Source organism: Oncorhynchus mykiss, chromosome 13 (assembly GCF_013265735.2).
Source record: "Oncorhynchus mykiss isolate Arlee chromosome 13, USDA_OmykA_1.1, whole genome shotgun sequence".
NCBI lineage: Eukaryota > Metazoa > Chordata > Actinopteri > Salmoniformes > Salmonidae > Oncorhynchus > Oncorhynchus mykiss.
The window spans coordinates 45,829,867-45,843,143 of NC_048577.1; the positions used below are offsets into that span (position 1 = coordinate 45,829,867).

The 13,277-nt window shown below is 46.1% G+C and overlaps 1 protein-coding gene across 2 annotated transcripts in view; it reads left to right on the forward strand.

The window, feature by feature from the left end:
• The window catches only part of LOC110486558 (alpha-1,6-mannosylglycoprotein 6-beta-N-acetylglucosaminyltransferase B), a 68,155-nt gene that overhangs the window by 16,735 nt on the left and 38,143 nt on the right, over nucleotides 1-13,277 (forward strand). For both annotated transcript variants that reach the window (XM_036941277.1, XM_036941276.1), the window contains 5 exons: nucleotides 1,233-1,380; nucleotides 3,909-4,018; nucleotides 9,418-9,491; nucleotides 9,819-9,986; nucleotides 11,032-11,196. In XM_036941277.1, coding sequence (XP_036797172.1) covers nucleotides 1,233-1,380; nucleotides 3,909-4,018; nucleotides 9,418-9,491; nucleotides 9,819-9,986; nucleotides 11,032-11,196 — 665 coding nt within the window. The remainder of the gene's footprint in view (nucleotides 1-1,232; nucleotides 1,381-3,908; nucleotides 4,019-9,417; nucleotides 9,492-9,818; nucleotides 9,987-11,031; nucleotides 11,197-13,277) is intronic.

A 13,277-nucleotide genomic window follows, 5' to 3' on the forward strand; every position in this document is an offset into this window, starting at 1 on the left:
TGGAATGTCATTCACCTATTAACTTCACCCTATGATCATGGCACACTAAGGCAATTCCACCACGGTTGCGGATTAACCTATGGACTCACTCGTGTAATAATTACTTTAATCTCTTTCAACCAGTAGACCCCTTTCTGTGTTTGCAAACGTTGCCGCACGAGGGCGATGTGCGCAAGTTGGTTGCAGAACACGGGTTTCTTAGAGAAAGCCAGCAAAAAAAAAGCCTCTATTTACATGTTGCTTATGAGTGCATTTCACACTACTTTTGGATTATAATTGGATTTTAAGGCTTGTATGAATGTCCTGTTTAACATAATGTTTGTGTCATCATCGCAAATCAACTGTATTATACTTAGAAAACACTTCAACCGTAACCAGTACAATTGGTTAGCTTTTGCTACAGACTACATCAATGAGCGTTAGCATTCTAGCTAACAACTGATGCATCCAAAATAGTTATTTTGCAAAGACGACAACCAAATATAATATTAGCGGCTGTTCAAGCAAGAATCAACACATCATTGAAGGCGTATGAGAACCCCAAAATGTTTTTGTTGTTGTTCAGAAGTAATAAAAACAAATCTAGGCTATGTTGAATAGGCGCAGATGGCGATGGATTTCTTACTGCAGCCAAGCGTCTCGTGCATCTGTGCGTGAAGTCGGTGTGTCGTGTACTGGAAAAGGGTCTATGGGCATGAATCTCAAACCTTGCGTCTCCCACTTGCTGTTTTGCAGCAACAGTCTTCCAACGACCTCCCGATCACCACCAACTGAAGGCCCGTCATCGGATCCCTGTTCTCCCAGTGGGTGGGGGGGTTTGATGCCAGCTGCCCAGCATAGGGCAACCTGTCATTAGCATCTGGTTCTGAGGAACATTCCTCTGAGACGAGGCCTACCCCACACTATCCTACCCAAAAATATTCAATAAAATTCCATATTGTATTCTGTCTCTGTCATTCAGTTACGCCTGTATTCTATTTTAACAGTATTTTGCTCTTCATGGATGAATTCAGAAAGTGGTTTTAATAAAAAAAATAAAAAAATACATTAACATTTAAAAAAAAAGTAGCTTCTAGTCCTCAGTTTGAGAAGTCATTAAAAATATGCAGTTTTTCCACATTTTGAATTGTTATTTTAAGTTTACTTCCTGAATTGACAGCCTTCAAGTTGAATTGACCCCTGCCCTTGTGCTCTTATAATCTGACCTACTGTATGTGTCTGTGTGTTGGCAGTGCTGGGAGGTCCAGAGTCTCGTGGGGTGCTGAGGAAGATCAGTGATATGCTGGAGGTCATCATGAAGAGGATGGACACTTTGTCCAAACTGGGCAACACCACCACAGACTCCCACAGACTGGATGAGCTCAGCTCAGCACTGGACAGGTAGGGTTCTGGGGTTTGGTAGCAGGCCTGCCATTACATAATGTATGGTGTATGCATGTATTTGTCTGCATATAAACAAATCATTGGAGAATATTTAAACTAGAAGTTGTCTCGTTAGTCTCAACATTTTCCTATCTATTTGCCCTGTTATTGGGTGGACATGGACAGTCAGACAGGGATGCTGCGCTGCCAGACATGCAGAGGCTAACAACCTGGAGTTTGCTCTTCCGTCTCCATGGCAACAGACCTCTCTCATACAGGGGGTTGAGAGGCTCCCTCCTGCCGGGGTTTGCCCATGTCTGACACTCTGGCCATCCCTTCTGGACGTCCCTGCTCCTACACTCACCGTCTCACACCAGGAAAATAATCCCTGCTCAAACTATGTCTGAGAGTTGCGCTAACTACCAGGATGCAGAGTTGTGGATGTTTGATATGAATTCTAACCACCAGAGTAGACAGTATTATTAGAACATAAATAACTCCCACTATTCACATTCTATCATGTACAGTACAGGCATCTAATTGGCTTCTTTGGGAGGTACTATAGAAATGATGAGGATTTTCTTCCTAAATGTTGCCGGAAAGAGGCCATTCATTGCTGTTTAAGTGAGCCTAACTGTAAGCGATTATGAAAAAGGGGGAGCATTTCTAGGCTTCAGCAGTTTGCCTTTGGTAATGAAGTCTAGTCTGCTTGGTGACCTGCTCAGAATTCAGCCAAGGTGCAGTTTAACAGATGCAAACAAAGAACCCAGAGCCATTGAGTCCACAGTTAGGTCTTTAAAAAGGAATCAGCCGTCTCTCTCTCTTTCATGCTGTATATGGTTCTCCAGGGCCAGACACCCATTGTAAATGTATTAGTGGAGTTCTATAGAGGGAGGACAGGATTCTGTCTGTCCACAGGAATGTTTCCTATACTGATCAGTCTGTGCTGCAGTCTGGTGCTGTGCAGAGGACTGCTCTGTCTGTGTCTGGCTCTCATCTGTTCTGACATGCTGCCTCATAGGAGGGAATAGGAAGGGATGTCTAACACTTGCCCGTAGGGCAGTACATGGTCAAGTGATATTAGAGGGGGATTTTACGCAAAGTAATGCAGCATTTTAGACACACATACCACACCCATGCTCATACACTTATACCAAAAGCCCTGGTCTAAACCATTGCCCATTTCTTCCAACAAAAAAAAAACTCCCAACCATGAATTTAAATGCATATGTTAGATAAAGCTGTACAGTTTGAACAAAAGCCAAAGGCCAGTGTTGACCACTGTGTACAGTCAGTGTCTCATTGATATGACAGGGCTGTTAGACCCCAGCTATTGATTTGGCTCTGGTTGATACTCCCTGTTAAACAGTGTATTCAGCTCTGCAGAGTCCATCTGTAGTACAGTAGTACTCCTTAAGACCAGCATCCTTCCTATTGGAGGGTCCTCAGCTTCCCTGACCAGGTCACAGCAGCCTTGGGAAGACCCAGTGTAGAAGTAACAGATAGAGGCTGAATGGACTGGTGATGATTCTGTCTCGGAGGCCTTGCTTAACCATGGCTATGCCCGTGAGAACGTTTAGTCCTCAGTTCTCTACAGCACACACAGGAGCACTGTTCTTTTATACTGTGGGGCCCAGGCGGCTGACTGACTGCATTGAGATTATACACAATCATCATGGCTCCATAAAGACAGCTGGAAATCTCTGTGCCTCTTTTGACCTTTATGCTACATCAGCGAGGGCTGAGATTTCTGTCTTTATTGGAAGGGAGCCAAAGCAAGTTCAACATGTTCACACTGCCATAATGCTTCAGCTTGGAGTTCCTGGGCACCTTCCAGTTTTCACTGCTAGTGCCTGAGATAGGGTTCAGGGCTATCTCCCTCTTTTTATTGCTGTCTCCTTTTCTCTTTCTTTCTCACTCTCTTTTTTTCTGCTTGTTTTGCCAACACTAACATGGCAACAACAAGCCATGGCAGTCAGCTGCCATAAAAGGCATTTGCTAACAACCTAATTGCGCTCTGTTCTCAGTCTCCCAGGGACTGGCTTCAATGTGCTGAGTCACTTTTTCACCTCAACAAATAAATTGTGTCAGAGTTTAAAAGCTTTTTTATTTCACTCTCCAACCAAGTTCCACACAATTATAATTTCCTCTACTTGTTGAAGCTCTTCTCTTTTGGGAGGAAACAGTAAGCGTATACTGTAGGAGGGTGGACTTCGATGAAAGAAGTAGCCTTCTACGTTTCTTTTTCTAGATGTTTCCAGGGAGTTTAAGGATTGAGATAAAGGATAAAGATTGAATGTGCATTCCCACTGGGCACAGACATCAATTCAACATCTATTCCACGTTGGCTCAACATAATTTCATTGAAATGACTAGGAAAACAACAATCCATTCAACCAGTGTGTGTCCGGTGGGTTGTCACGGGGAAAGAGATGGCACAAATGATCAGGTCAGTAATAAAGAGAAGACATGCCTAACACTTCATTCACCTGTGCCTAATTGATAGTCATTCCCCTGTGTGTGTGTGTGTGTGTGTGGGTTGGCAGGATCCAGCCGATTGGTCTGGTGGAGAGGATCCAGGCTATCGCCCAGAACCTGTCTGACATGGCTGTGAGGGTGGAGCAGATCCTACAGCGCAGCATGGCCACCAACAGAGGTACAAGAGACACACACACATCTGACCACTCTTCACATTTGAAAGGTAGTTGTGTATGTCTGCCACACTATAAGACCCTATTGAACATGACAGGCAACATTTATGACAGTACTTCAGATGATGAGTCTCCATTCCTGTCTTTGTGAAGAGAGCTACGCTGCAGGAGGGCTCTATCTCCCTGTGTCAGCATAATTATAAATAACGCTAGATGATGTTCAGTGTATGCTGATGAATTCCCCTCTAGTTAAGAAGATCTGAGACTGTCAGCTTTCTTCAATTAGCTGTCCTCTGCTCAGTTCATTGTGCTCCTGTTCTGTTTGAGCAAGAGATACAGTAGGCTACTTACATGCAAAGCGAGACTAACTCCACTAGCCGACAAATTAGAAAGCCAATTATAGACTTTGCATATTGTCATTATTTGCCTTGTCATTGAGTAAAGCAGACATGTCCTATTCTGTAGAGACTGTTTTTGCTACCAGAACCTAATCCCCTGGCTAATTTAGTGACACCGCTAGTGTTAGCGCTCCACACTGTGACTGCTGTAGTTATAATGGTAATCAAACAGAATGGCTGCTAATCCTTTGTCTGTGATTGCGCTCACCCAGGCTTGGCGGCACGCTGGTAGAGGAACAGCTTCCGCTCTCTTTAATTAGGCTAATTGGAGCTGGCTGCCGACAAGGAGGGAGGGAGGGAGGCAGGGGAGAGAGGGAATGAAGGAGTGAGACTGGGGAGAGAGGGAATGAAGGAGTGAGACTGGGGAGAGAGGGAATGAAGGAGTGAGACTGGGGAGAGAGGGAATGAAGGAGTGAGACTATGGAGAGAGGGAATGAAGAAGTGAGACTGGGGAGAGAGGGAATGAAGAAGTGAGACTGGGGAGAGAGGGAATGAAGGAGTGAGACTATGGAGAGAGGGAATGAAGGAGTGAGACTGGGGAGAGAGGGAATGAAGGAGTGAGACTGGGGAGAAAGGAACGTGGGGGAGAGAGGGGATTTTATTAATCAAGCCCACGCAGTGTTGTCTATCCACTGTTCTCAGTAGGCATCAGATATCAGCAAGGGAAGCCAGGCTTTCAGAAGAGGCTGATAATTAACCCAACAGCATGTCTAACACTCTGTTCTATCCCCATGACCACTAGAGTTAACTAACCCAACTGCCTGTCTAACACTCTGTTCTATCCCCATGGCCACTAGAGTTAACTATCCCAACAGCCTGTCTAACTCTCAAATCAAATCAAATTTTATTTGTCACATACACATGGTTAGCAGATGTTAATGCGTGTGTAGCGAAATGCTTGTGCTTCTAGTTCCGACAATGCAGTAATAACCAACGAGTAATCTAGCTAACAATTCCAAAACTACTACCTTATCCACACAAGTGTAAAGGGATAAAGAATATGTACATAAAGATATATGAATGAGTGATGGTACAGAGCGGCATAGGCAAGATGCAGTAGATGGTATCGAGTACAGTATATACATATGAGATGAGTAATGTAAACAAAGTGGCATAGTTTAAAGTGGCTAGTGATACATGTATTACATAAAGATGCAGTAGATGATATAGAGCACAGTATATACAGTGCCTTGCGAAAGTATTCGGCCCCCTTGAACTTTGCGACCTTTTGCCACATTTCAGGCTTCAAACATAAAGATATAAAACTGTATTTTTTTGTGAAGAATCAACAACAAGTGGGACACAATCATGAAGTGGAACGACATTTATTGGATATTTCAAACTTTTTTAACAAATCAAAAACTGAAAAATTGGGCGTGCAAAATTATTCAGCCCCCTTAAGTTAATACTTTGTAGCGCCACCTTTTGCTGCGATTACAGCTGTAAGTCGCTTGGGGTATGTCTCTATCAGTTTTGCACATCGAGAGACTGAAATTTTTTCCCATTCCTCCTTGCAAAACAGCTCGAGCTCAGTGAGGTTGGATGGAGAGCATTTGTGAACAGCAGTTTTCAGTTCTTTCCACAGATTCTCGATTGGATTCAGGTCTGGACTTTGACTTGGCCATTCTAACACCTGGATATGTTTATTTTTTAACCATTCTATTGTAGATTTTGCTTTATGTTTTGGATCATTGTCTTGTTGGAAGACAAATCTCCGTCCCAGTCTCAGGTCTTTTGCAGACTCCATCAGGTTTTCTTCCAGAATGGTCCTGTATTTGGCTCCATCCATCTTCCCATCAATTTGAACCATCTTCCCTGTCCCTGCTGAAGAAAAGCAGGCCCAAACCATGATGCTGCCACCACCATGTTTGACAGTGGGGATGGTGTGTTCAGCTGTGTTGCTTTTACGCCAAACATAACGTTTTGCATTGTTTGCCAAAAGTTTAATTTTGGTTTCATCTGACCAGAGCACCTTCTTCCACATGTTTGGTGTGTCTCCCAGGTGGCTTGTGGCAAACTTTAAACAACACTTTTTATGGATATCTTTAAGAAATGGCTTTCTTCTTGCCACTCTTCCATAACGGACAGATTTGTGCAATTTACGACTGATTGTTGTCCTATGGACAGAGTCTCCCACCTCAGCTGTAGATCTCTGCAGTTCATCCAGAGTGATCATGGGCCTCTTGGCTGCATCTCTGGTCAGTCTTCTCCTTGTATGAGCTGAAAGGTTAGAGGGACGGCCAGGTCTTGGTAGATTTGCAGTGGTCTGATACTCCTTCCATTTCAATATTATCGCTTGCACAGTGCTCCTTGGGATGTTTAAAGCTTGGGAAATATTTTTGTATCCAAATCCGGCTTTAAACTTCTTCACAACAGTATCTCGGACCTGCCTGGTGTGTTCCTTGTTCTTCATGATGCTCTCTGCGCTTTTAACGGACCTCTGAGACTACCACAGTGCAGGTGCATTTATACGGAGACTTGATTACACACAGGTGGATTGTATTTATCATCATTAGTCATTTAGGTCAACATTGGATCATTCAGAGATCCTCACTGAACTTCTGGAGAGAGTTTGCTGCACTGAAAGTAAAGGGGCTGAATAATTTTGCACGCCCAATTTTTCAGTTTTTGATTTGTTAAAAAAGTTTGAAATATCCAATAAATGTCGTTCCACTTCATGATTGTGTCCCACTTGTTGTTGATTCTTCACAAAAAAATACAGTTTTATATCTTTATGTTTGAAGCCTGAAATGTGGCAAAAGGTCGCAAAGTTCAAGGGGGCCGAATACTTTCGCAAGGCACTGTACGTATACATATGAGATAAATAATGTAGAGTATGTAAACATTATATTAAGTAGCATTGTTTAAAGTGGCTAGTGATATATTTTACATCAATTCCCATCAATTCCCATTATTAAAGTGGCTGAAGTTGAGTCAGTGTGTTGGCAGCAGCCACTCAATGTTAGTGGTGGCTGTTTAACAGTCTGATGGCCTTGAGATAGAAGCTGTTTTTCAGTCTCTCGGTCCCTGCTTTGATGCACCTGTACTGACCTCGCCTTCTGGATGATAGCGGGGTGAACAGGCAGTGGCTCGGGTGGTTGTTGTCCTTGATGATCTTTATGGCCTTCCTGTGACATCGGGTGGTGTAGGTGTCCTGGAGGGCAGGTAGTTTGCCCCCGGTGATGCGTTGTGCAGACCTCACTACCCTCTGGAGAGCCTTACGGTTGTGGGCGGAGCAGTTGCCGTACCAGGCGGTGATACAGCCTGACAGGATGCTCTCGATTGTGCATCTGTAGAAGTTTGTGAGTGCTTTTGGTGACGAGCCAAATTTCTTCAGCCTCCTGAGGTTGAAGAGGCGCTGCTGCGCCTTCTTCACGATGCTGTCTGTGTGGGTGGACCAATTCAGTTTGTCTGTGATGTGTACACCGAGGACCTTAAAACTTAATACCCTCTCCACTACTGTTCCATCGTTGTGGATAGGGTGGTGTTCCCTCTGCTGTTTCCTGAAGTCCACAATCATCTCCTTAGTTTTGTTGACTTTGAGTGTGAGGTTATTTTCCTGACACCACACTCCGAGGGCCCTCACCTCCTCCCTGTAGGCCGTCTCGTCGTTGTTGGTAATCAAGCCTACCACTGTTGTGTCGTCCGCAAACTTGATGATTGAGTTGGAGGCGTGCGTGGCCACGCAGTCGTGGGTGAACAGGGAGTACAGGAGAGGGCTCAGAACGCACCCTTGTGGGGCCCCAGTGTTGAGGATCAGCGGGGTGGAGATGTTGTTACCTACCCTCACCACCTGGGGGCGGCCCGTCAGGAAGTCCAGTACCCAGTTGCACAGGGCGGGGTCTAGACCCAGGGTCTCGAGCTTGATGACGAGTTTGGAGGGTACTATGGTGTTAAATGCTGAGCTGTAGTCGATGAACAGCATTCTCACATAGGTATTCCTCTTGTCCAGATGGGTTAGGGCAGTGTGCAGTGTGGTTGAGATTGCATCGTCTGTGGACCTATTTGGGCGGTAAGCAATTTGGAGTGGGTCTAGGGTGTCAGGTAGGGTGGAGGTGATATGGTCCTTGACTAGTCTCTCAAAGCACTTCATGATGACGGAGGTGAGTGCTACGGGGGCGGTAGTCGTTTAGCTCAGTTACCTTAGCTTTCTTGGGAACAGGAACAATGGTGGCCCTCTTGAAGCATGTGGGAACAGCAGACTGGGATAGGGATCGATTGAATATGTCCGTAAACACACCAGCCAGCTGGTCTGCGCATGCTCTGAGGGCGCGGCTGGGGATGCCGTCTGGGCCTGCAGCCTTGCGAGGGTTAACACGTTTAAATGTTTTACTCACCTCGGCTGCAGTGAAGGAGAGTACGCATGTTTTGGTTGTGGGCCGTGTCAGTGACACTGTATTGTCCTCAAAGCGGGCAAAAAAGTTATTTCGTCTGCCTGGGAGCAAGGCATCCTGGTCCATGACTGGGCTGGTTTTCTTTTTGTAATCCGTGATTGACTGTAGACCCTGCCACATACCTCTTGTGTCTGAGCCGTTGAATTGCGATTCTACTTTGTCTCTATACTGACGCTTAGCTTGTTTGATTGCCTTGCGGAGGGAATAGCTACACTGTTTGTATTCGGTCATGTTTCCGGTCACCTTGCTGTTCTATCCCCATGGCCACTAGACTTAACTAACCCAACAGTCTGTCTAACACCCTGTTCTATTCCCATGGCCAGTAGAGTTAACTAACCCAACAGTCTAACACTCTGTTCTATCCCCATGGCCTGTCTAACACTCTGTTCTATCCCCATGGCCAGGAGAGTTCTGCTCTAATACAAGAGACTAGTGCTAAAGCTAAGATATGCTCCCTTTTAGGTATGACCTGTTGAAAAGCTTGTCTGGTTTCTGCCCCAACTGCTCCACACTATCCTCATAGGGCTGAATAGCAAAGTTATGAGCAGATATTTTAAGGATTCTGCCCATAGGGAGGTGTTTGTTGTTAATACATGTGTTTTTCTCCCACAGTTAAGGATGGCGCAACAGGACAGTGTGAGGTGCCCAAAGACCCTCACTACCCAGACTGCCCCAGCAAGGTGGATGTAAGTCTGCATGTCATGCAATTTCACAGTGGTTTTCCTGATCCCACAGTCCCTATGTCCTTTTGCTCTTGGACTGTTTATTACCCTGCAACTCCAGCTTTACGATCAGCTTCAATCAACCCTGCCTTGTTTCACAAGGATTAATGTCTAGTGCCGTGTTCAGATCAATGAAAGGACCTTGACCAAGTCCAAGTCAGATTTCATGGGTTCCTTAGCTATAATACATTCATTTCTACACTGACATTTGACCCCTTTGACCTCCTTTGATACATAGAGATACTGTATATATTTATTATTGCTTGAGTCTCCCTTGACCTTTTCCCTCAGTGGATGCGTGCCCGCTGGACCTCAGACCCCTGCTATGCCTTCTATGGGGTGGACGGCTCCGACTGCTCCTTCCTCATCTACCTGAGTGAGGTGGAGTGGTTCTGCCCCCCTCTGACCTGGAGGAACCAGACCACCACACCCACGCACATACCTTTCCCCAAGAGACAGGTGGGATAGCTGGGTTGGCATGGGCTGTTTACAGGGCTGCTATAGTGTGTGTGTGTACAGAGTTTGTGTCTATGATACTAGTCTTTGTATTTCATCTCCACTCTAATTTCCCTGTATCCGACTGGCACACAGTCTCCTGGGAGGGGAGTGTGGATATACAGTCACTCACAGAGTCTAGTCTCCCTCTGCCTTGAATCATGGCTGTTGCTGTTTTTCTTGTGAGAGCAGCATTCCAGTTATTTCTGGGTCCACCAGGGCCAGGTGTTCTAGTTAGTTGCTGCTCCCCGGAGCGCTGTACACTACACACCAATGGGTCGGCTGCTCAGTTCAATTATCTGTGCAGCTTAATCATGGATTCTAATTACCTGCCTGGATCCAGCTGGACTAATCCTGTGACTTCTCTCAGGTGTTCCTCTGCGTTCACAGAAGCACCTACAAGTTGCTTTCCAAACAATAATTCACTTGTAGTGCGAAAGTAATGCATCTCATATAGATTTTGTATGTGTGCATAAGCAAGCGAATGTGTGTGGAAGGAAAGATGGATTGTGTGTCCCCACTGTGTGTGTGTGTGTGTGTGTGAGAGAGAGACGGAGAGGTTTGTGTGACTGTCTATGTGCCATTTATAAGTCCTCTGTGCTCCCTTATGCAGTTACAACATTGATTAGCACTTGGCTGCTCAGATTGCACTGTGATCCAGCGATTAAAAAGGGCTGGGAAACACGCAGAGAGAAATGAAGGCAGCCTGTTTATGAGCATGAGGCAGGAGTCCCTCAGGCAACACTATCTGAGAGCCTTGCCTCCAGGGGGAATGGGTATGACAGGGAGAGCTGTACTCGTATAACACCCATCTCTACTCAACTCCAAGTAGGGCTGCTGGATTTTGGTGGTTACCATGTGGCTGTTTTGTACAGGTTTGGGGAGGTGTTAATGTATTAATTAAGTGTTTAATGTATTGGACTTATATATAGCTTTTTCTAGGTGCTCAAAGTGATTAACATAGTAAGGGGAGGAAAAAAATGTAGATGTTCCTTTTCCTGTCCTCCAGGCGGCATTCCGGTCAGACATCGGGGCCCTCCTGGAGCAGGTGGGTACGGGGAAGGAGTCTCTGAGTTTCATGAAGAGAAGGATGCGCAGGCTGGCTGCACAGTGGGCCTCGGCTGCACGCAGGCTAAATGACCGTTTGAGGAGTCAATGGAGGGAGCAGAAGAGGGTGAGTGTGTGGTGACTGTGGAGAGAGAGAGAGTTTCTGTGTGTCTGCTATGAGTCAAAAGGTTGACAGTTCACTCATCTCTTCCCATGACAGTGCAGGCCAGTAATATGTTGTGCAGGTAGGTGCCCATTTTGGTTTGCTATATTTGATTCCCGAAAGAATAGGCCGAGACACTGACAAAAAGATGGAAGGTTGACAAAAGACGGATCAAGACGAGGTGGCCTTCATGAACATTACAGTGGTGACGTTTTTCTCCACTAGCGATTACGGACCCATTTGCTGTGAGTGGTGTTACTGTGAATGGCTGAGAGGAGTAGATTTGTAAGGAGGAGACTGACCAGCCGTTATCAGGAGAGCAGGCCTGGGATTTATTGTCTTTAGGGCTCTTTAACCAGCCTAACCTTTTACAGGGACATTCTCAGAGTGGTGGAGGAGCCTGAATACAGGAACACTGCTTTACCATCACTGATGAAATTACAATGACTGTAGAATCTCCCCAAGCCTGCCCTTTGTGTCAAAAACCTTTTTGTAATGTCATAAACGGTTATAAATCAACCTCAGAATAATATTGGCATGTGTGTGTGCACATGCCTGTGCTTGTCTGCAGTGCACTAGATGGATTAAACAGTACCTGTGCTGATTTTCCTTTCACAGTGAAGTGAATAACATTAGATTGACAAGCTAACCACCTCCGTCACCGGCTTCATAAGGAAATGCATCGGCGACGTTGTCCCCGTAGTGAAGGGTCGCTGCTTCCCCAAACAAAAGCCCTGGATTAACACGAGGTTGGCGCTAAGAGAAAGGATGGGGGACAAAGGATACCGCACACAGGGCTATCGCAGAGGCTACGGCTACAACCCTGAGGCTACGGCTACAACCCTGAGGCTACGGCTACAACCCTGAGGCTACGGCTACAACCCTGAGGCTACGGCTACAACCCTGAGGCTACGGCTACAACCCTGAGGCTACGGCTACAACCCTGAGGCTACGGCTACAACCCTGAGGCTACGGCTACAACCCTGAGGCTACGGCTGAGGAAAGGAACAAGTACAAGAAGTCCCTCTACGCAAAATATCAAAAGGACGATAAGGTATAAGGTGGAATAATACTATACAGGCTCCGACCTACAGTCCATTACGGATTACAAAGGAAGACGCTCTCTGTCCAACGATGCCTCTCTTCCAGACGAACTCAATGCATTTTATGCACGCTTCGACCATAACATCGTTTCATGCGCGAGGGCCCCCACCAACCCAGAGAACTGGGTTTTCTCGCTCTCCGAGGCCAACGTGAGTAAGATCTTTAATCAGGTCAACACTCTCAAGGACGCGGGGCCAGACAGTACTCAAGAGCATGTTCTCAGAGCATGCGCAGATCAGCTGGCAGGCATTTTCACTATCCTCGTTCCTGTTCCCAATAACTCTAAAGCTTCAAGCCATAGTGACTACCACCCTGAAGTGGTTTGAAAGGCTAATTATGGCACACATCAACTCCATCATCCCAGACACCATAGATCCACCCCAATTTGCATACTGCCCCAACAGATCCAAAGACAACTTAATCTCAATTGCACTCCACACTGCCCTCACCCACCGAGATAAGAGGAATGCCTACGTGTGAATGCTGTTCACTGACTACAGCTCAGCGTTCAACACTGTCCACTAAAAGTTTGTCACCAAGCTAAGGACGCTGGGACTGAACACTTCCCTACACATTCACACTGCTATGCTGACCGTCAACATGGGGCCCCACACTGGTATGTGCTTAGTCCCTTCCTGTACTACCTGTTCACCCACGACTGCGTGGCCGTGCACTACTCCAACACAATCATCAAGTTTGCTGACGACATAACGCTGGTAGGCCTGATCACTGGCGACGATGAGACAGCCTACAGTGAGGAGGTCAGTGACCTGGCAGTGTGTTGCCGGGACAACAATCTCTGCCTCAACGACAGTAAGACCAAGGAGCTGATCAACACATCGATGGGGCTGCAGTGTAGCGGGTCGAGAGCTTCAGATTCCTCTGTGTCCAACTCACTAAGGACTTTAAAATGGTCCATTCACACATGCACAGCTGTGAAG